Below are 21,676 nucleotides of genomic sequence, written 5' to 3'. Positions count from 1 at the left end.
GTTTTGGTTACAGTGAAAACTGAGACAGTGCAAGTTTGACCTTTACCGCATAGATATATACTGAGTGAGTATTCTCTATTAGGTAGACCTGTACATCAGCTTGTTAATGCGAATATCTAATCAACCAATCATGTTGCAGCAACACAATGAATAAAAGCATGCAGACATGATCAAGAGATTCAGTTGTTGTTCAGAGCAAATGTCAGAATGGGGCAGAAATGCGATCTAAGTGACTTCGACCGTGGAATGATTTTTGGAGCTAGACAGCGGTTTGAATATCTCAGGCACCGCTCCTGGGATTTTCACACACAACAGTCTCTTGAGTTTAAAGAGAAGGAAAGTACAGTCAGCGGCAGTTCAGTGGGCGACAACACCTTGTAAGGAGAGAGATCAGAGGAGAATGGCCAGACTGGTTCACGCTGACAGGAAGGTGACCGTAACTCAAATAACCAGGCGTTACAACAGTGGTATGCAGAAGAGCATCTCTGAACACACAATACGTCAAACCTCTAAGTGGATGCTCTGAAGGCAGTAGAAAACCGGTCAATCAGTCAAAAAAGTCTAACAGATAGATAGATAGATAGATAGATACTTAGATAGATACTTTATTCATCCCGAGGGAAATTTTAGAAAATAATAATAAACCCCTAATAAAGTGCTCACATAATATAATAATTTAGGTTTTAATGGAAAGTGAAGACAAAAATGGGTTGCTGAGTTCCATTTTTCAATTTAATCATATATAGGCAATCATATATCAAAATATAGGCTATATGTTCTTAAATAATCATGAAAGGCATTTGCGGTATGATTCTCCCGTTTCTCAAGCCCACTGTGCTTGTATGTTTAGTTAAATGAAAGTTATCTCTCGACAATGTTCATGAGATCACGCAGTTATCAAATTCACTCTTTGATCACTACGCTTTAAGAGACAAAGATCAAAGAATCAATGGTTTATAAAAAGAAAAAGACTGAGTCCTGAGTACCACTGTGTTTTTATTTGTGTGTTTACATGTTTGGTGCATACATTCAATTTTAATTTCAGATTTGACATGCATTGCTATTAGTGAACATTATTCCTTAATTGCATTCGATATTACTTATATTCAAGTGATGTTTCAGAGCTTTTATGATGATATAACTCACTAAAAACAAATACATATTTCCCTGGTTCAGTTTAAGTGCAGAATTATGCAACAACATGCATTTTGATAACTTCAATTTTGAAAATAGCTATATATTGTCCTAAAGTAGGATATGTGTTTAACAACCTGAGCAGTATGCAAAAGCATTCCTCTAAAAATACCTGAATCAATAATTGACAAAACCACAAAAAAGCTTTGTCAGCACAGTTTAGATGCCTCTTTGAAGAACTTGCGGTCATCTCCCGTTAATAGAGAAATGAATAATCCCTTTTATTGTGCAGTACGCTGCTGATTCCACTGTAATCCAGCTGACATTCGGTTGAGTTGGCTGCATAGATGATGCGATAAGGAGTTTTTTTTTTTGATGTGTTTTATTTTAGGACCTCCCGTTTTGGGATTTGTCACTCTGCCAGTCACTGTTGGCCTTGTTGAGCGATGCGTCGCTGCCCTTGGTGGCAGTGCCCGATTTCTGCCCCGCCTCCACCGCCGTGTCCAGGACGTTCTTTTCCTCCTGGTCCGTCTCGCGGTGGTAGAAGTAGTTGAAGTTGGAGACGATGACGGGCACGGGCAGGGCGATGGTCAGCACGCCGGCGATGGCGCACAAGGTGCCCACCATTTTACCCCCCATGGTGATGGGGCACATGTCCCCGTAGCCCACCGTGGTCATCGTCACCACGGCCCACCAGAACCCCTCCGGGATGCTGATGAACTGCGTCTCCGGCTCGTCCACCTCGGCAAAGTAGATGGCGCTGGAGAAGAGGATGACTCCGATGAAGAGGAAGAAGATGAGCAGCCCCAGCTCGCGCATGCTGGCCTTCAGGGTCTGGCCCAGGATCTGGAGCCCCTTGGAGTGCCGGGAGAGCTTGAAGATTCGGAAGACGCGCACCAGCCGGATGATGCGCAGAATGGCCAGGGACATGTTCTGGCTGGAGTTGGCGTCTTGCGTGGCCATGCGCTCGGTCACCAGGGTGACGAAGTACGGGGTGATGGAGACGATGTCGATGACGTTCATGATGTTGTGGAAGAAGTCCTTCTTGCTGGGGCAGACCACGAAGCGAAGAGAGAGCTCAAAGCAGAACCAGACGATGCAGACGGTCTCCACGATGAAGAAGGGGTCGGTGAAGGTTGCGGCGAGACTCTTCGGGGCAGGTTTTGCAGGGGCCAGGGGCCCGTTGCCACCCTGGGTCTGATTGGGGTGGAGGTAGGCAGGTAAGGTGTCCAGATCCTCACGGAACTCGGGCAACGTCTCCAAGCAGAAGATGACGATGGAAATGACGATGACGAGGACAGACACCAGGGCCACCGACCGGGCGGCGCTGGAGCTCTCCGGGTACTCGAACAAGAGCCAGAACTGCCGGTGCACCTCGTTAGTGGGCAGCAGGACCTCTGGCTCCTTGATGAAGCCCTCCTCTTCACGGAACTGCTCCATAGCATCACTTCCCAGCTGGTAGAAAATGATCTCGTCTGCAAAGACGTCCAGGGGAACATTCGCAGGCCTCTTGACCCTACCCCCGGACTGATAGTAGTACAATATCCCGTCGAAACTGGGCCGATTGCGGTCAAAGAAGTATTCGTTCCTCATGGGGTCAAAGTACTTGATCCTTTTGAAGGCGTCCCCCAGAAGGGTTTCGGGGAACTTGTTCAAGGTCTTAAGCTGGGTCTCGTAGCGGAGGCCTGCGACGTTAATGATCACCTTCTGATCCCCCTCATGTCTCCCTCCCTCCTTTTGGAGGAAAAGGTCGTCGCAGCACTCCCGGGCCATCTTGTTGAGCACGTTCTCGTTCTGTGCCACATCACTGTTGAGGAGCAGCTTCCAGTTGTTGACCAGGCTGCCACTGCTCAGCCTCCCTCGCCGGGACGGTATGGGAGGTGTTGTGGGCGAGGACACCCGTTGTTGTCCGGGTCTCGCCCGCGGTGGCGAATGAGGTGGCGTGCTCAGTCGATTGTTGCCCCGGCTACGGCTGTCCGAACTCGCTAGCGTGCTCATCTCCATCGGGTAGTCGACCGAAACGTCTGCCAAGTCGATGCCGACGTCCTCGGGCTTCTCACGGTTGACGAGGGACAGCTCCATGGCCTCCCTCACCCCACGTAGCTCACCTCAGCCCCCCAGAGTTGGACCCAGGTGACGGGGTCAGCGGGAACCACACCCAGGTGAAAGAAAGCACGATCGGGAGCAATTCTTCCGGAGCAACATAGGGAGGCCCTATTCCTCAGGTTTACCTCTCTCAGATCTGCAGAGAAACACAGAAGAAGAAGGATACATCAAGCGTCTGTTTTCAGTGCGTCGAGGGATAGTTCAGTTCAGAATAATTCAGGCCTACGCAGACTTCAATCTTGGTCCAGCTTTATTGAATGATCACGGTCGGAAGTACAAGCATTTGTAGTTCTCTGACACTATTATATGTTCACCTATCTGTATACCTAGACAGACAGATAAGTACAAGACCCCTGCCAGATATTACTCTGCTGGGGAAGGGAGCTTTGGAAGCTGACACTCTGATCCTGAGAACCCATGTGTAGGCCAGGAGCCATGATATACAGGCATTTAGCAGAGACAGGCTGGTAAATTGTCATTTGCTTTCCAAACAGTAGTCCATGAGAGTTATGAACCATAATTGTTTTGACAAGGCGAAAGGGGACACCATTATTCAAGTTTTTCCACAGTTATTACTGAGCATTTGTTTACATGGGTGTGGCAGCACAGTGATGCCCCGTGAATTATAATGTAATGCACAGACTCTGTTATTTGTCTTATTTACATCATTATCTCCTTGGACAGACAGACAGACAGAGAGCAGTGGGTTCCTGGAAGGAACAGGTTGGGCATATCTTTGTGGGACTGACAGCAGGAACACACCACAGCTATGAATTTTCAGCCAAGTTCTGGCCTGTGTTCCTGACTGTAGATCAGGGCTTCCCAAACCTGATCCTGGAGATCTACCATCCTGTTGGCTCTCGCTCCAGCCCTACTCATTGAACAGTTAGAATTTGCATTGAGCTGCTAATTAGTAGAATCAGGTTGGCCAAATTAGGGTTGAAATGTAAACCTACGGGACGGCATATCTCCAGGAACGCGGTTTGGCAGCCCTTTCCGCAGAGTTAAATTACGATGCCAATCCTGCCATTTTTATTGAGAAGATAAAGCCAACTCGCAACCAAATAGGATGTGACACTCGATGCGAAGCCACAAACAATGGAGCACTAATTTACAGTGCGATCGGTGAAAGAACCACTCTCGGAAGAAAGCAGTCTCCGGTGAGTGTTTAGCCGCTTCGAGACGCGACGATATCAACACCAGGCGGGCGGCCGTTTTGGGTCAGGTGAAAGGGTAGAGTGAGTAATCAGGCGATTGGTTGTTATGGTTTGTTTTGTTTCTCCTTGCGTAAGTCCGCTGACGTGCTCTCACTGGTGCGGTGGCGTCACAGGCTTGAATAATGCAGTCGACTTCGTGGTGGCGCGTGGCGCCTGCGTCTCTCTCCCTCTGTACTCGGCTGGGAACGCTTCACAATACGGGTGCGTGAGCTGGCACTAACTAATGTAGCTTTTAACAACGTTTAACTTCTGAGCAGCTAATCTGTAGAGCTTTATGTATTTGTACATCATTAATTTGTGTTACATTAGTTAATGGCAGTTCATATTGGAATGGAAAAAAAAAACTAACTGATGATTAGTTGAATAAAAACAAATAATTTACAAATTAATGTACATGTACATTAAGTAATTAATGTTGTCAACTGCATTAGCTAATGCCAATTCGTGTTAATGCCAATTTGTGTAGCCTTATTGTATTGTTCATGTGCTGTTCCCCTCAGTTCATCTCAGAGAGCCTGCTCCCTCTGCTACGTCCCGCCGAGACCATACATCATCATTACCCAGAGTTCATCCCTCCGAGCCTCTACATCACGGGCACTCTCGTTTCATTTACCCGAGTCCTGACTTCAGCAAGGCCCTAACTTTACAGCCTCTCTCCCAGACTCTACATCATCATTACATTCACTGCACTCCCCACGGATCTCTTCGTCATCATCATCATCATCGCTCAGGGGGGTTGAGAGGTCCGAGGCCATCGGACGCCACGGCAGGACAGCGCTGACTAAAAAGGGCAAACAGGATATAGGAAGTGCCAACTCATGAGTCCCAACTCTGTCTGCCTTCCCCTCCAACTCACATTCATACCCTCCCCCTTTATCTTTTAGTGTTGTAGGGACGGAAAATATAGTTCAAAGGCATCCTGACTTTGGCTCCAAGGCACCAGTGCTGCCTAGCCTGCCTACTTTTTAGAATGTGCATTTTGAAAAAACATTTCTACCTTTTAAACAGGAGGAACAAATAGCGGACAAGCACTCACAATACTCCACACTTAATTTACAAAAAAGCATCAAATCTACTCTCTTTAAAATAATGTCAATGCCAGTATATCTGCTGTTTATCTGGGCCTAAGAGTTGTATTAGATGACCTACTGTCTGGCCACGGTTGTTCCCAAAATAAGTTTATTGCAGTTTATTCTAATAAAACCTGATTATTTTTCACTGTCCCACAAACACGACAAATTAGATTTATGTAACAAAAACTATTCTGACCACTACATGCTGATCATACATGCCACAAAAAGGCTGATCATACATCTGGTCATTTATTTTGCAAAGTCATCAATACGCTTAACTGTAAAAAGGTTTTCGCTTATTGCAGTTTTCATGAGTGAGACAGTTCAGTAAGACATTAAATGACGGTTATACTTTAAATGTTTAGTTCCCTGTCATGATCCATTCTGTCTCGCATGCACTCAGCAACGTGATGCCTGCTGGTCGTCGCCACATGCGATGCAAGCATTCTGGCCATTAAATCGATACGGCTGTCAGCACTTGACACTGGAACCCCCGAATACTGTGATCACTATTTAAAACAAAATGGCGTTGTGACAGCTACAGTAACTCTGTAGCCAGAGGTAACATACACCTCTCTCTCTATTCACTTAGTGTTCTGTCAAACTTTAACTGTTTTTTTTTAGTTTTGGAAGCGTTTATTTAGGAGGTTTTAGCATTTATTTAGGTGGTTATTGTGTATATTATGGTGATTATATTGATTATTTGGAATGTTATAGCATTTATTTTGGTGGTTAAAGTGTTTATTTTTCGTGCTTATAGTGTTTATTCTGGTGGTTATCGTGTTTATTTTGGAGGTTATTGGGTTTCCTTTGGAGGTTATCTTGTTTATTTTGGAGGTTATAATGTTTCTTTTGGTGGTTATATTCTTTTTTTTGGTGGTTATAGTGTTTCTTCTGGTGGTTATGGTGTTTATTTTGGAGGTTACAATGTTTCTTTTGGTGGTTATATTCTTTATTTTGGTGGTTATAGTGTATTACTTTCAGAATGCACACACAGCACGTCAAACACTGAAATCGGAGAGAGAGTGAGAGCGAGGTGGATGCTATCACAGCATTTTCACAGGGAGTGTGAAAGCTGAAAATGTGAAAGTTTGTGTGTTTGCATGTGAGTGTTTGTGAACTGTACTTTCCTCTAGGGTCCTCATCGCACTCCCTGGGTTTGATTTGCACTTCACTGTTCGTCGCTCTGGATAAGAGCGTCTGCTAAATGCCTGTAATGTACTGTAATGGTATTCTGTAAAGCGAAATTGTGACAGTCTTCTGTGAAATATGCTATACAAATAAAAGTGAATCGAATTGACCTGAAAATAGCGGTGGTCTAATGTAACACAGCATGACCGACTGATTGCCTCTCCCTCAAACGTATGTGAGATGTGTATCAGTCCAAAACAATCAAACAGGCGACCATTTAAAATCTCCTAAATCTCCTTGTAGTTCAAATGATGATACTTTGCAAATAATGCAGAGTTTACAAGTACAGTAACTTGCCGTAGTCGCTTGGCTAACTGTTCAAGCTGTTGTTTCATTATTGTGTTCATCAGTATGGAATATTTCATGCCTTTGTTTAACTGGAAACTAATGCCGTTCTACTGGAAAAGCTGTTCAATAACTAGCCGGGATATCTTATAAAGACACACTGATGATTGGAATGTTTTAGTTGCTAGCAAAGGAAAAACTTATTGGTTATTTTTGTTCAGATAAACACATGGCCTGTCAAAACCAGAGATCTGGATAAATAGCTTTTCAAACATAGCTATATATGAGTTTAAACTTTATGTGGACCTCAAATCTATCCCAAAATACTCTCTGTCACATTTGAATCACATATGATGGAACAATTTGCTATTTGCAATTTGATTGGAATCTGCATTAAGTTATGGATATGAGATTCCATTTCCATTTCCGTCAAGCTTAATCTACTTCAAAATGAACTACAGAGGTAAGTCTTTAAAGTTCAGAGTAAACACAATATCAGCCTTTTCATTGGCTATCATTGGCAAATATTTCAAAGGACATTTCACTGAGCAAATTATCATTATCTTTCCAGCTTAAGTCACAACAGAGACACAGCAGAACCTGTGAGATGCACAACCTGTAAAACAGCATAACCTGTGAGACATCACAACCTGTGAGATATCATAACCTGTGAGACAGAGTGCCCTACTGACAGAGACGTGCCATTCTGAACTGAGCGTCTTTAGGAAGTCATGAAAGTCTCTGCCGTCACTTCAGCATGTCTGAAGACGTTTGAGCAAAACCAGCTCAGAGAAATCAAACCAGGCGTTCTGCACCAGTAGAACAAAGTCAAAACATTTATCTATGCAAACAAGCCTTTCTCTTTCATACGATGGCAAGATCTTTGGTCCCCCAGCGAATGATCACTAGCAAAGTTAGACTACTTATACAAGCAGGGCTTCCGCGCACAACAGTGTGTCTAATATTAAGAATAAGATTAACTTTATCAACCCCATTGGGAAATTGGTCTTGGATTAAAGTGTCGCTGTATTGATATGAAAAGACACATAACAAATAACACATTCCACTGCCATCAAAGCGGGTGACCTCAGAGAACACGCTAGCAGTGGATACGGAGCTACGGGCACACGGACCCCCCCCAGCCCGCCCTGCGCCCCTCCCCGCGGAGCCCTTACCAGCATCCCCGGGTCAGCCCCCAGAGTCCAGTCCTGCTCAGTCCTTAGGTAGCACCACAGTCAGGGGATCAGACAGCCTAAGCCTCTATTAAAGCTTCCCTTCAGTAACCTTAGCCACGGTGTAACCAGAGTCGCCGTTCGCAAGAGACGGACTCTCACACACACCTACGTACTCGCTGTATGTACCCCCCCCGCCCGGTCCTGTCCCGCCCCGCCTCCCGCATACACACACCTCCTACTGTACCTGGGGTGAGGAGGTGGGGGGGGCAGGCCCTGCTCCGTCTCTCTCTGTCTCTCTCTCACTGTCCCGGGGCGGGAGCTCCGGTTGATGGGATGGGACTGCGATTCGGGCTACGGGTGTGGGAGCGGAGGGATCCACACACCTGTACCCCCGGCCGGAAAAACAAATTTGGAGGGCTTCCGAATCCGCCCCGAGCCGTCCGGCGCACGTGCGCAGGGTCGTCTGTCACAACACCGAGTGGTCACGTGACCCGCGTCCCGGAGGAACGATCCAACTGCAAAGTTTCGGATCAAATGACTTTTTTCCACTGCAACAGTGCCACACTAGCCGGGTTCCCATACACAGCACCCAGCCTCCCTGCTGCGATCAGCCTCGTATGCACCCTTTCACTGGCCGGGGTAAGCCACACAACCGGGGGGGGGGGGGTATTTCACCAAGCAGGAGATCGCTGGGTAAAACCTGAGACCCTTCCAAGTCTGGAACTTGGACTGAAGTAAAAAGAGCTGTTCTGGGTTTTACTCAGTGCAGTTATCTAACTAGCTCTGTAATCCTGCTTTGTAAAACTTGGCCCAGCACTCTTAACACTGTGGAGGAGGATAAACAGCAGTGTAGCATACTAGAGAACTGGACTTGTAATGCAAAGTTATCTGGCTAACTCAGTAATCCTGCTTTGTGGGTTTTACTCAGTGCAGTTATCCAGCTAACTCAGTAATCCTGCTTTGTGGGTTTTACTCAGTGCAGTTACCCAGCTAACTCAGTAACCCTGCTTTGTGGGTTTTACGCAGTGCAGTTACCCAGCTAACTCAGTAATCCTGCTTTGTGGGTTTTACTCAGTGCAGTTACCCAGCTAACTCAGTAACCCTGCTTTGTGGGTTTTACTCAGTGCAGTTACCCAGCTAACTCAGTAACCCTGCTTTGTGGGTTTTACTCAGTGCAGTTACCCAGCTAACTCAGTAACCCTGCTTTGCAGGTTTTACTCAGTGCAGTTATCCAGCTGACCCAGGTGACAAGCAGACACCAGAGATAAGATCATACCGCATGAATCTGCGATCGACGTTCACAACACATTTTTCTGGGGACGATACATTTAATCTCATTTCACCATGTGCTCCGATTTGGCATTTCAGCAATCATTCTGAATGCTCCTTTCAGCCCCCGCGTTTGAACAGTCCGCGTTTGAACAGTCCCGTACAGCGTTTTTATACCCCGATATAAAACACGGATCCATTTTCATATGTCTGGCTCATCGCTGTCCCTCACTCCCCAGACTATTTACTCTGTGAATATTATTCACTGTCCACACTCAAAAACATTCTTCTTTAGCTAAATGTACAGTAGTTTCGCCCGTGAGACTGCGCTTCTGCCTGAAAAATGTTAACCAGGCTGCCATCACAGTGCGTAGACGAAGCAATGATTCAAAGAGCACATACAAACCCTGCCTGTATTTACATTACATTACAGTCATTTAGCAGAGGCTCTTATCTAGAGCGAAGTACAATAAAGTGCAAATCATAACCAGGCACAAGTGCACTGCAAACCCTAGAGGGAAGTACGCTTCCAAGTGCTAGAGTAATCACATCGATAAAAACCTGAACCTTGAAGCACGAACCCTTAATAATCAGATAATCAAATAGTTGAATGATCTATTTAATTTTTATATCTGTTTTATATCAATTTGTCTTTTTTTTTTTATTCACCCACTCTGTTCAGATGTGGAAAATACTGCATTCACCTCTTTTCATGAGAGTGCAGGAGTTTTCTCCTGCAGTGGTAATCACTGTCCCAATTGGGAAACCCCTGCACTTGTGCTAATTGGGAACCACCCTCACCTGCCCTTGATGGAGCCTATATGTTCAACTATATGTTCCCTTAAACCGGCTTTTCTCCTCCAGCTTTCCTGTGTGAGCAGGGTGATAGTTGTGGTGGTCAATCATTAAAAACATGGAGGTTTTCTTTTTCTTAGGTGGACTTATTTTTCTGAGTTTTCGGGCTTGTTTTCGTTTGTTGTGTTTTAGATATTTCAGGTCCGCCTTCCTATTGTGGGGAGGCCAGAATTTTCCTCCTTTTGTTCTTTTCTCTTTCCTGGCTCTTGGTCTACTTCTGAGCTGCTGTTGGGATAGTTTTAAAGAAAACGTCTTTGGTTCGTTTTATGCACACCTTTGCACGCGTTTTCTTAAACTCCCCTCTAAAGGGGAATAACATTAACAAAAGGAAATATCCTGCTTAGTCTAATCAACTGTACGTCGCTCTGGATAAGAGCGTCTGCCAAATGCCATTAATGTAATGTAATGAAATTCATGTTCTCAGGCCTTTAATACGTGACCGTCTCATTGAGTTAATATTAATCGAACCAAGTCGGCTGAATAAATGCTAAATGCATTAGCTAGTTGAACAATGGGTGAAAGGGAGGTTTTGTTAACTTTAATGTTTTAAGTGGACTACAGTTTGTCTACAACTGGAACAAAATTATTTTTTTCAGGAAAGGCTATAACTGCCTGTTTTCTAGCGGTAGCGCATGTCACAAGCATGTATCGAATCTCAAATGCATAAGTGTTCTGTACTCGGTAAGAACACTCTTCAAGAACATAAGTATATTCTTGTGTTATTGGTATTGAGACACCCACCCCTGGTTTTCCACCCTCCCTTTACCTGGGAGTCAAGTGTGCAGACAGTCTGGCCATTCCCTGGCACTAATAACCCAAGAGAAAAGAACACTAGGGCTGGATTTGGATTAGTTCCTGAGATGATCCCTGCCTGATGTTATGGCCAATGGTATGAATATATCTGGAGTGAAAACCTGGACAAGCCAGCGTGTTGTACTGGATTCATCCTCATCCACAATCACACAACCATATTATGATTAGCAAAGGGCTGCCCCACCCTGTTCAAGGAGATCTACCATCCTGTAGGTTTTCACTACAACCCTAACAAAGCACACCTCATTCAACAGCTAGAGCAGGGCTGCCCAACCCTGTTCCTGGGGTTCTAATGTCCTATAGGTTTTCACTACAACCCTAACAAAGCACACCTCATTCAACAGCTAGAGCAGGGCAGCCCAACCCTGTTCCTGGGGTTCTAATGTCCTATAGGTTTTCACTACAACCCTAACAATGTGCACCGTATTCAATTCTCATTATGGTGCTAATTGGTAGAATCCAGTGTGCCAAGTTTCTGGGAAGGGACTTGCATAATGTTTATTTCATGCATCTTGTTCCTAGCTCCTTTTAGTAGCATTTGACTGGTTGGAATGACCTTGAAGGTTGCAGACCATGATCAATTTCATGTTCAGTCACTGAATGAGGAGGCCAGGACTGATGAAATAGGTCACAGGTGCTGGCTTTTGTTTCTCAGCCCCAGAGGTGGACAATCTAGGGCAGGGGTGTCAAACTGAATTCCCAGGGGGCCGCAGTGTCTGCGGGTTTTTGTGGTTGCCTTTCAATCAGCTGTCAATTAAGGCCCTGGGAACAAGGTGTGTGGATTATTTAGCCAATTAAAGACTTAAATGAACCACAGGTGCCGGGAACAACCCGAAAACCAGCAGACACTGTGGCCCTCCAAGACTGGAGTTTGACACCTGTGATCTAGATTCCAATCCTACTTTTACTTTTATTTTTTCTTGCTCCTAACCCGGAAATCAATCAAGGTTCACCATCTTTAAGGACATTCCAGCTCATTAAATGTTCCTTCTAGTTTCCTTTTGAGCAAGAGAATTCTGGAACGGAAAAAACAGGGGAAAGAAATGCAACTGGAATGAGCCCAAGGTTCCAAAAGTAAAATCCTCCCCAGTAGTTTGTTCCAATCACCTGGATTTGCTCATTAGCACATTCCTTCAACCAGGAGCTAATCTGTGAAATCAGCTGACTGCGCTCATGGATGGAAGAGAGACACAGCAGGAATTTGTTTCTGACCCCTGGACTTTCCACTTCTGTTTAGCACTTGAGTAGCACAGCAATTGATCTGATAAAGGGGTTGATTACACCACTAACTCCGGTCACCTGTTGGGTATTTCACAAAGCAGGAGTTCTGGGTCATCTGGATAACTGCATTTGTTTGGCATGGGTTGGGTCAGGGGTGGGCAAATCCAGTCCTAGAGGGCCGGTGTGTATGCAGGTTTAACTCCAGTCCTGGAGGGCCGGTGTGTATGCAGGTTTAACTCCAGTCCTGGAAGGCCGGTGTGTAAGCAGGTTTAGCTCCAGTCCTGGAGGGCCGGTGTATATGCAGGTTTAACTCCAGTCCTGGAGGGCCGGTGTGTATGCAGGTTTAACTCCAGTCCTGGAGGGCCGGTGTGTATGCAGGTTTAACTCCAGTCCTGGAGGGCCGGTGTGTAAGCAGGTTTAGCTGCCACCAGTTACCCTGGCTCAATCCGCTAATTAGCCATATGCACCATGATCGATTCTCTCAAAAATTAGACCACAATAAAATGAACATTTATCAGCTGCTGTGTTCTATTATGGGGCGTGGCTAAAAATGACAGATCATGTAAATGATTGGGCAAATTAAATAATTAAAAGCAGAAGTTGGTCTGAAATGCCAGAGCCAATACGATCCTCCTTGCCCATCCCAGTTCTAGATAATTCTGTTTGTTTTCCGTTGGTAATTTTTGCCTTCGGGCCCCCAAAAAAACTCCTTGTGGAAACAGTGGTTTCTGAGATTTCAGTGTTGGGACAGGTATTATTTCAAAGAGAAAGAACACCATTACCCTATCCATTCATCGATATTTCAGACGTATCCATTACTGAAGGTATTTATTTATACAGAAAGTGGAGAGAATGCTTGCTGGCTTGTGATGGAGTTAGTGTGACGGAAGGTGGCAGGGGCTGCCAGTGTGAGATCTATAACGCTGTTGGCCCTTTCTGCCCAGCTGGCCTTTCAAACCGATCAAAGTTCATCTTGTGAATGTTGAAAAGGACAGCCAGATTAGCCCTGGCCAGCCCTGCTATTGTGTTACATGATGAAGGGACAGGCTGTGCGCGTGGACAGAATGGGTTCCTCCTCATCGATCCGTCTCTGTGATTACCCCCCACCCCACCACACCACCCACCCTCTAATTCCTCATTCTGCTGACGCTGCAGAAGTACCCCGGGGGGGAGCCCAGCTGAAGGTCATCTAAGTGCTTCCACATTCTCTGGTCCACATCCATCCACCCCCCCCCCCCCCCGCCCAAGCAGCTCCCACAAGGTTGAGGGAACAACTGGCACCTGACATTTTAGAAAATGTATTATTATTCATTCTTTTCTTTTTTTTTGTGACAGCCAGTTGGTTGGTGCAGACAGGAATTTTCTGACTATTTAATGCCCTTGCTTGACCATGTTACTTCACTAACATCACATGGATACCAATCACCAATATCACTGCTCCCCTGAAGAGGGGGCAGAAAAGAAAGGAGGGATGGAGAAAGAAGAGAGGAAGACTAAAGCGTGTGATTGAATTGGCTGCAGCCTCGTACCGCAGCACACTAAGCAGAAGGTGAGCGAGAGGGAGAAATGGAGAAAGAGATGAGGAGAGAGGAGTGGGAGGATGGAGGGAGGGAGGGAGAGAGAGAGATGCTGCGGAATGGCTGCTGATCTGTGAAGTCCCCCCTCCATCGACAGTGTGACAATACTGCTCCGTCAGCCCCGCCGTGCTGTCAACATCGCTGTAAACACACAGACACACCGAGCAACCGATGACTCAACTGACAGTTTACCAGCCCGTAAACAAACATCAGCGATGCCCTGGTCAAACCACCGGAAGGCCAATTACACGGTACTTGTGTGGGGGGAAAAGAATAATAACGCTTCACCTTTACGTATAGTGAGGTATGGCATGTTACGATACACCAGGTAATTACCTTGTATAGCCTACAGCATTGGTTCAAACACGGCATAACAAACGGATTTTATGACAGTCTGTGTATTATTACTGTAGTCTCAGAACAGATATGGCTCACTTCTGCCTCCAATCCAATGGAGAACTATCGATGTGACTGAGCAACTCCACAGTTCAACAGCTCCACAGTTCAACAGCACTGCTCTGTGAGTGCACTTATTCCATAGAAAATCCACTCAATGTTAGGGTTGACCGTGTAGCAGAACCATTAGGGACTTGTTAATGGTTAACTGGGCTTGCAGCTCCAAGCTCCAGACTTGTTGGTTCATCTTCCATTCGGGGTACTGCTATTGCACCCCTGACCAAGGTACTTCACCTGAATCGCTTTGAGTATCTAGCTGTATAAATGGATATTTAAAAAAGTGCTCTTTAAACCAGACTGGAGAAGGGTAGTTGATAAATTGATAATATGATAGTATGAATGTGAAATGTAAAGAACTTTGTTTTTGCCGTTTTTTTTAATACCCCATAGGCATCAAAACGGAACATAATGGATGCTGAGCTACACTGAATTTTGTTAGAGTGCATTGTTAAATGCAGGGTAAAAAAACACATGCTGGGTGTCTCGGTGGCGCAGCCTGTAGAGCACTGACCGCATGCTCATTGCGAGCCGCGACGTCGGCGGTTCGAATCCGACCATCCGACATTTGTCGCATGTCTTCCCCTCTCTCTCGCTCCCATTCTTCCTGTCTCTCTATACTATATACTGTCCAATAAAGCTGAAAAAGACCTAAAAAAAACAACAAAAAAAAAAAAAGCTGTCTGCAGTGGAACTCATCTACTCACTGGACCCATTGAGTTCCTGTAGACATTTTGGAGTCTTGGCCATCCATCGTGTGTTCACAGATTTACTTAAATATTATATAATTTAAAGGTACAATAGGTTGTGCCCTGTGATAGACTGGCGACCTGTCCAGGGTGTATTCCTGCCTTTCGCCCAATGTATGCTGGGATAGGCTTCAGCCCCCCTGCGACCCTGATCAGGATAAGCGGGTTCAGATAATGGATGGATGGATGGTACAATAGGTAAGATTTTTGTGTGAAAACATTGTTACAAGACCATTGTTAATCCCTTCCTATCATTGAAAAAGGCTCACTTGACTCACCCTCTGCCTGTGTTTATAGTCCTTAAATTCAGGTTCCAAAATATACAGCTGACAGCCTGACACTCTGTACCAAACAATTGTATAACTGTACAATAATTCAAGCTCATTGGTTGAAAATTGGTTCTAATTGCCACAGTCAATGGCATTTCAACATCAGCGTGTTTACAGAGGAGGGGGAGGGATAAACAATGTTGTGGTTTGAAGATGTTTGTTGCTGCAATTCCTCTCTTGACTGTTAGAAGTCTGAAATTACCTATTGTACCTTTAAAATATTTAAATGTTATATCTTAATCTTTGTGTCCTTCAGAGGTTCAACCCACGACAGTGAAATCTGATCTTCAATTAAATGGTTTACATTACAATATTGTAAAATGGTAAATGGTTGGAATTTATATAGCGCCTTTATCCAAAGCGCTGTACAATTGATGCTTCTCATTCGCCAATTCATACACACACTCACACACCAACGGTGATTGGCTGCCATGTAAGGCGCCGACCAGCTCATCAGGAGCATTTGGGGGTTAGGTGTCTTGCTCAGGGGCACTTCAACACAGCCCGGGCGGGGTATCGAACCGGCAACCCTCCGACTGCCAGACGACTGCTCTTACTGCCTGAGCCATGTCGCCCCAGTCAATTGTGCAACGGTTTGAATGGCAATATGGGCTCCCAGTCATAACAGAGGACAAAACATCTGTACGCTTTAAGTCAATCGTCTGACCGCTGAGGTGGCCTGGGATTGGAGTTGAAGTGCCCGTTTTTTGTGTCAATGGCAAGCCCAAAGACACCATTGAGCCGAAACCACTGCCCAACTGAACACTGACAGATCTGTGCTTTAGTGTTTTTATTTTTTTCATCTCTCAACGTTTGCTGAAAATATTTGCGTCTCCCGCAGCATAGACGCGGACGCGTAATGGCGCGAGCGGGAAACCCACGAAAAAAACCAGCAAAAAGCGGTGAAACTCACCTGCCTCGAGTTTCCGCAAAACCACCGAACGAGTAATTTAATGCCGGGGCAAAGACCGCTGTGTTTAGATTGAATCTGAATCTTGGCTGAAGTTTAACGGCACTACTCCCTCGGTATCACGTTCCGCCCCAGCCTGGATGAACGGGCTGTCCTCAGAGCGAGTAAAGGCGAGCTGATGTAACTTTAATCAGCGAGCGGGGTCAATGCTGGTTAATGAAGAGAAATAACTCACTCGGCTCTCACTGTAGACGCGGGATCGACGGGCCATCTCCGCGGATAGGATTACCGAAGGCCAGAGATTTAGTTGCAAAATGCGTGACTCAGAAGCCTTATCCGACAATTGCCAATTGCGCTGTATCTCTACAGTAGTTGAGCTGTTGATTCATCTGGTGTAGTAATACTCCATATATGCTGCCTGTGGCTTATGTGCCGGTTCAATGTGCTATGCTGGATGGAAATGTAAAACGCATGCACTGATTAGTTTGCATGCAGTAACTACAGCCCCACCTCACCTGAACCCTCACCTTGGCTCTCGGGTCTTGGGTCTTGGGATTTCCTTACCCGGTATCCAGGTGAACAGATCGCACAGGTGAGCTGACCCTATTGATCTGCACACAAGGGGTTGGTAATATGAGCCTGTAAACTGCTCCTATGGGTAAGCTGAACACTGCAACAACTTCTTATCATTATTTGCTTTGTTGAAATCATTGCGGCGGACCAACTCAAGGACCACGTTTATTGATTCTTATATTCTCATTTGCACTATATGTATAACTGGATTGGAATTATGATTGTAACATTAACCCCCTTTGTGTGATACTACTAGTATTACTAGAAACAGGCAGGCGAATCAAATTGAAGTAAGGTTAGCCATCTAGCTAGCTCTAGCTAATAACAGCTGTAACTTAGCTGGCTAAATGCTTCTCCTGTTACTGGCCAACATATATGAGCTAGACAAATCACACAACATAGCAAACTACTTCGATATAGAGTTAGATATACTTAGATGTACAAACACTTGTTTGTGACTTAGCTAGCAGTACTCCTCTAATGTTTATGTTAACTAATGTTAGGTTACTAGTGTTCGCTAGCTTCCTAGCTTAGCCATTGAAGTGATAGTAATATGTATTTATTATAAAGTCACATATATCATACCGTAAATTATTATTTCGGTTTTCTAATGGCTTACCTGTCCCTAATGTACTTCCAGGCTGCCCTGTACTCAAGCGCATCAAGTGCATCAATGCATATAGCTTGCGTGATGGCGCCCTAGAGTAACTGAAAACGTCTGTCAGAGCTACAGCAAGTCAACGTGCATTCACATTTTTATTTTCGATCCGTATTACGTCTGATTAGAAAATAGCTACTTCATCTAAAACATCGAAATAACAGCAAACGAGCGAACGTGGCCTGTTTTATAATAATAATAATAATAATAATAATAATAATAATAATAATAATAATAATAATACACTTTATTTATACAGCAGCTTTCATACATACAATTGTGGGACGACACTGATTGTGGGAAAAGATACTGTTTTTCCACCTAACTGGCCCATAATATTTTGCACAAGCCGGCAGTACGCCAAATGTACCGGACTAGGCCCAAATATGCTGGCTACCTGGGTATTAAATAAAGAATTATTCGCATTCCCCTTAGGAGAATTAAAAAAAAATTAGGGTTCTACTGGGAGTTTTCCGTTAAAATGATCGCGTCACTGTATTTTCAGCGAGTAAGACTACGTCAGAGTGGAAAGTTGTTTTTTTTAAATAAGGGGTATCATAAACCTACATACTTCACGGAGCTCGTTCGTCATGACAACACGATTTTATAACCTATTAACATTATTCGCATTCTTGATAACGGAAAATTTGATTCGGTCTCTTCTGAAATTGTAAGTCTTAAGAAATATATTTTCCACGTAGAGCGAGTAAGCTCTGTTAAGTTTTGTTTTCATCTAGCAAGAATGCCTTACGAAACCCATTGCAAGAGCAGCTAAGTGCGGTGTTTGATGAATGTTTGGGGAAATGTATCGACTATAAGGTCTATGGAAACTGCGTTTCTGACCAGGTTTGTTTCATTTTTTCTCAGCTCAATTCAGTCGCGGGGATCGTTGTTATCATCATTATATCGCCTGTGGTAAGTTCTTTTTTACTGAACGTAATATATTATTAACAATGTTATTTTCCGGAGCGATATTAGGCTAAACCATCCAAGATGTACGTTAAATGTTAATTTGCTCATGGAACGTTTATGGAATACATGTCATGTATGTACAATTAGCCTACGTATTTTCCTTTAGCGTCTTGGAGGCTACAACGCTGCCAAAAATGATATATATTTTTCACTTTGCCCTGTGTACACTTAAAGGTAAGATTTTTGTGTTAAAACATTAAGACCATTGTAGATCCCTTCCTATCATTGAAAAAGTCTCACTGACATGTTGACTCAGCCTCTGCCTGTGTTTATAGTCCTTAAATTTTAGTTTCAAAATGTACATTTGACGGCCATCACTGAGCAGTTGTGCAATAATTCAACCTCATTGGTTGAAAAAATGGTTCTAATTGCCATAGCCAATGGCGTGGGGGCTTATTCAGAGCGTTCGCGTGTAGCTGCCCAATTTGCACTCCAGACAAGCAATCCATGACACTGTACTATTGCTTATTATCCAAGCGAAGACTACATATCTAGTTATAGAACAATAGCAGTTTTATTGGTAGCAACAAGCAAATTTGCCATAGTTAACTCAATGAATTTACAAATATCCACCTGAGGCAAGCTAACTAATAGCTAATTTGCTTGTTGCTACCAATAACAAACTGGTATAAATTTATAACTAGATATGTATTATTTGCTTGGATAATAAGCAATAGTAGTATACAGTTTCAGTGATAGCTTGTCTGGAGTGCACTTTGGGCAGCTACACATGTTGAATCATGTGTGTTTACCCAAACCTTTATTTGTCTCAAACTAAGTTGCAGTTGCATCGTTTGTTATGCAGCCAAATAAGTTGCTTGCTCATAATATAGTTGGTTGGCTAAAGTGAAAGTCAAAACATAGTGTGATGCAGGACATTAAAGTCAACATTTCATAAAGTCACCTGTTCAGCGAACATTTTCTTACTAGAGCTATTCTTGGCTTGGATAATAAGCAATAGTACACTGAGTTTCAGTGATTGCTTGTCTGGAGTACAATTTGGGCAGCGACAATCGACAATCAGAAAAAGCCCCCAGAATGCCATTGGCTGTGGCAGTTGGAACCATTTTTCAAACAATGAGCTTTAATTGCTGTACAGCTGTACAATGTTTTGATGCATTTGACAGCCTGACAAATGTACACTTTGAAACCTGAATTTAAACACAGGCAGAGGGTGAGTCAACATGTGAGTGAGCCTTTTTCAATGATAGGAAGAGATTAAAAATGGTCTTGTAACTATGTTTTTAACACAAAAGTCTTACCTATTGCACCTTTAATTGTCCTGTCTGTGATTGATATTTCTTCCGTTCATTCTTCTCCAGGTTAAAAACAGGAAATGCCAAAATCTTTTTTTTATTTTTTTTATTTTAGACATTAACTACCACTTTACATGACTTAGCTAGCCTACTCTACAGCCTTTTAGAATGTGATGAAATTGAATGTTTCATTTCCATTTTAACATTGCTTTCAAAGTGAGCGAGACAAGGAACAATAAAAAGATTCAGAAACTTCCGCAGGAAGGGATTGCCTGCAAGAACTCTGCTTCAGGTCAGATCGGTTGTAATGGGCAGTTTGGCCAGCTGATTAACAATGATGTTAACACTGTGGCACTTGGCATCTCACAACAACACACTATCCAAGCCCTGTACAATTGATCCATTAATATACACACTCACGGCGACATGGCTCAGGCAGTAAGAGCAGTCGGAGGGTTGCCGGTTCGATCCCCCGCCCGGGCTGTGTCGAAGTGTCCCTGAGCAAGACACCTAACCCCCAAATGCTCCTGACGAGCTGGTCGGTGCCTTGCATGGCAGCCAGTCGCCGTGAGTGTGTATATTAATGGATCAATTGTACAGCGCTTTGGATAGAGGTGCTATATAAATGCCAACCATTTACACACAGAATTGTGATTTATGTGGAATCAATGGGTAGACATAGTCTTAGCTATTTTGACAAAGTGATGAATGTCCTCTTTTGAACAGGTATCGAGATACAGCGTGGACAGGAGAGAGGACAGAGCCTGGTGACTATGACGCAAAGATGCGGGAAGAAGGAGGAGGATCTGGCTGCCATGTCAGAGCTGTGTCAGGCCAAGGAAGACAAACTGACTGACTTGACCAAGCTGTACGAGGCTACGAGGGACAACCTGGAAGCAGAGAGGCAGCTTGGAGAGGAGAGAGGGAAACACCTGGAGACTATGGTGCAGTTATGCAGGGACAAGGAGCAGGAGCTGGCTGCCATGACTTCAAAACATGAGAAAAGCGAAGAGAAGCTGGCAACCATGTCAGAGCTGTGTCAGACCACAGAGAAGACAATGACAGACTTGACCAAGCTGTATGAGGCTACGAGTGCCAACCTGGCAGCAGAGAGGCAGCTTGTAGAGGAGAAAGAAGAAGACCTGGAAACTATGGAGCAGATATACAGGAACAAGGAGCAGCACCTTGTTGCCATGACTTTGAAGTTTGAGACCGGAGAGGAGAAGCTGGCGGCCATGTCAGAGCTGTGTCAGACCACGGAATGGAAACTGAATGGCATGACACAGCTGTATGAGGCCGCAATTAACAATCTGACAGACTGTCGAACGGGGGGAGAGGGGGCAGGTGGAGGTAGACTGTCGAACGGGGGGAGAGGGCGCAGGTGGAGGTAGACAGTCGAACGGGGGGAGAGGGCGCAGGTGGAGGTAGACTGTTGAATGGGGGGAGGGGGGGCAGGGGAAGCTTATTCTTTGCATTTACATACACTAAATAGGCGCTAGACTCCTGATAAATGTCGATAGATAGCAATAACACAATTATTTTAACTTGTGAAAACTTGTGAAACATTCCACAAGTTATGCTGGTATTTTATGGAGTTACAATTATTAATTAACTTTCCAATTCGATGTTATTTTAAACCGGTAAATGCCGCTGTTCGTTGGATTTCTTATTTTGTATTTTTCTGTTTAATCAATTTTCAATGCTGCTTCCTTCTGCAGGCGAGCTGCTGCACGCTGCCAGTCTAAACCAGGTATGTGTCAGGAGGTCAGCCTGATAAGCCGCCGGCTTGGTGAGAGCACTTTCCTTGATCGGTAATTGGGAGCACGCATGGGAATATGGACCTGGGTACTGGGTTCCATT

General features: G+C 44.5%; 1 protein-coding gene across 4 annotated transcripts; it reads right to left on the bottom strand.

Moving 5' to 3' along the window:
• Nucleotides 1-1,187: 1,187 nt before the first annotated feature.
• Nucleotides 1,188-17,651, bottom strand: LOC133110554 (potassium voltage-gated channel subfamily A member 10-like). Of its 4 annotated transcripts, none has more exons than XM_061220747.1 (3): nucleotides 17,550-17,651; nucleotides 16,873-16,968; nucleotides 1,188-3,376 (listed from the first exon to the last, which is right to left on the bottom strand). In XM_061220747.1, the coding sequence occupies exon 3, from the start codon at nucleotides 3,214-3,216 to the stop codon at nucleotides 1,522-1,524; it is 1,695 nt and encodes a 564-aa protein (XP_061076731.1). In that variant the 5' UTR covers nucleotides 3,217-3,376; nucleotides 16,873-16,968; nucleotides 17,550-17,651; the 3' UTR covers nucleotides 1,188-1,521. The 4 variants fall into 4 exon arrangements, with proteins under 4 accessions (XP_061076731.1, XP_061076730.1, XP_061076733.1 ...); XM_061220746.1 differs by having other exon boundaries at nucleotides 16,885-16,968; XM_061220749.1 differs by lacking the exon at nucleotides 16,873-16,968 and having other exon boundaries at nucleotides 17,550-17,649.
• Between the last annotated feature and the right edge of the window lie 4,025 nt (nucleotides 17,652-21,676).

The sequence above is a fragment of the Conger conger genome, chromosome 14 (assembly GCF_963514075.1).
Source record: "Conger conger chromosome 14, fConCon1.1, whole genome shotgun sequence".
NCBI lineage: Eukaryota > Metazoa > Chordata > Actinopteri > Anguilliformes > Congridae > Conger > Conger conger.
Note: the sequence above shows the minus strand (reverse complement) of the source record. Positions and strands in the feature narration are given on the sequence as shown.

What these genes read in the sequence shown, in the direction of transcription:
- LOC133110554 (XM_061220747.1), bottom strand. Translation starts at nt 3,216, where the DNA reads ATGGAGCTGTCCCTCGTCAACCGTGAGAAGCCCGAGGACGTCGGCATC.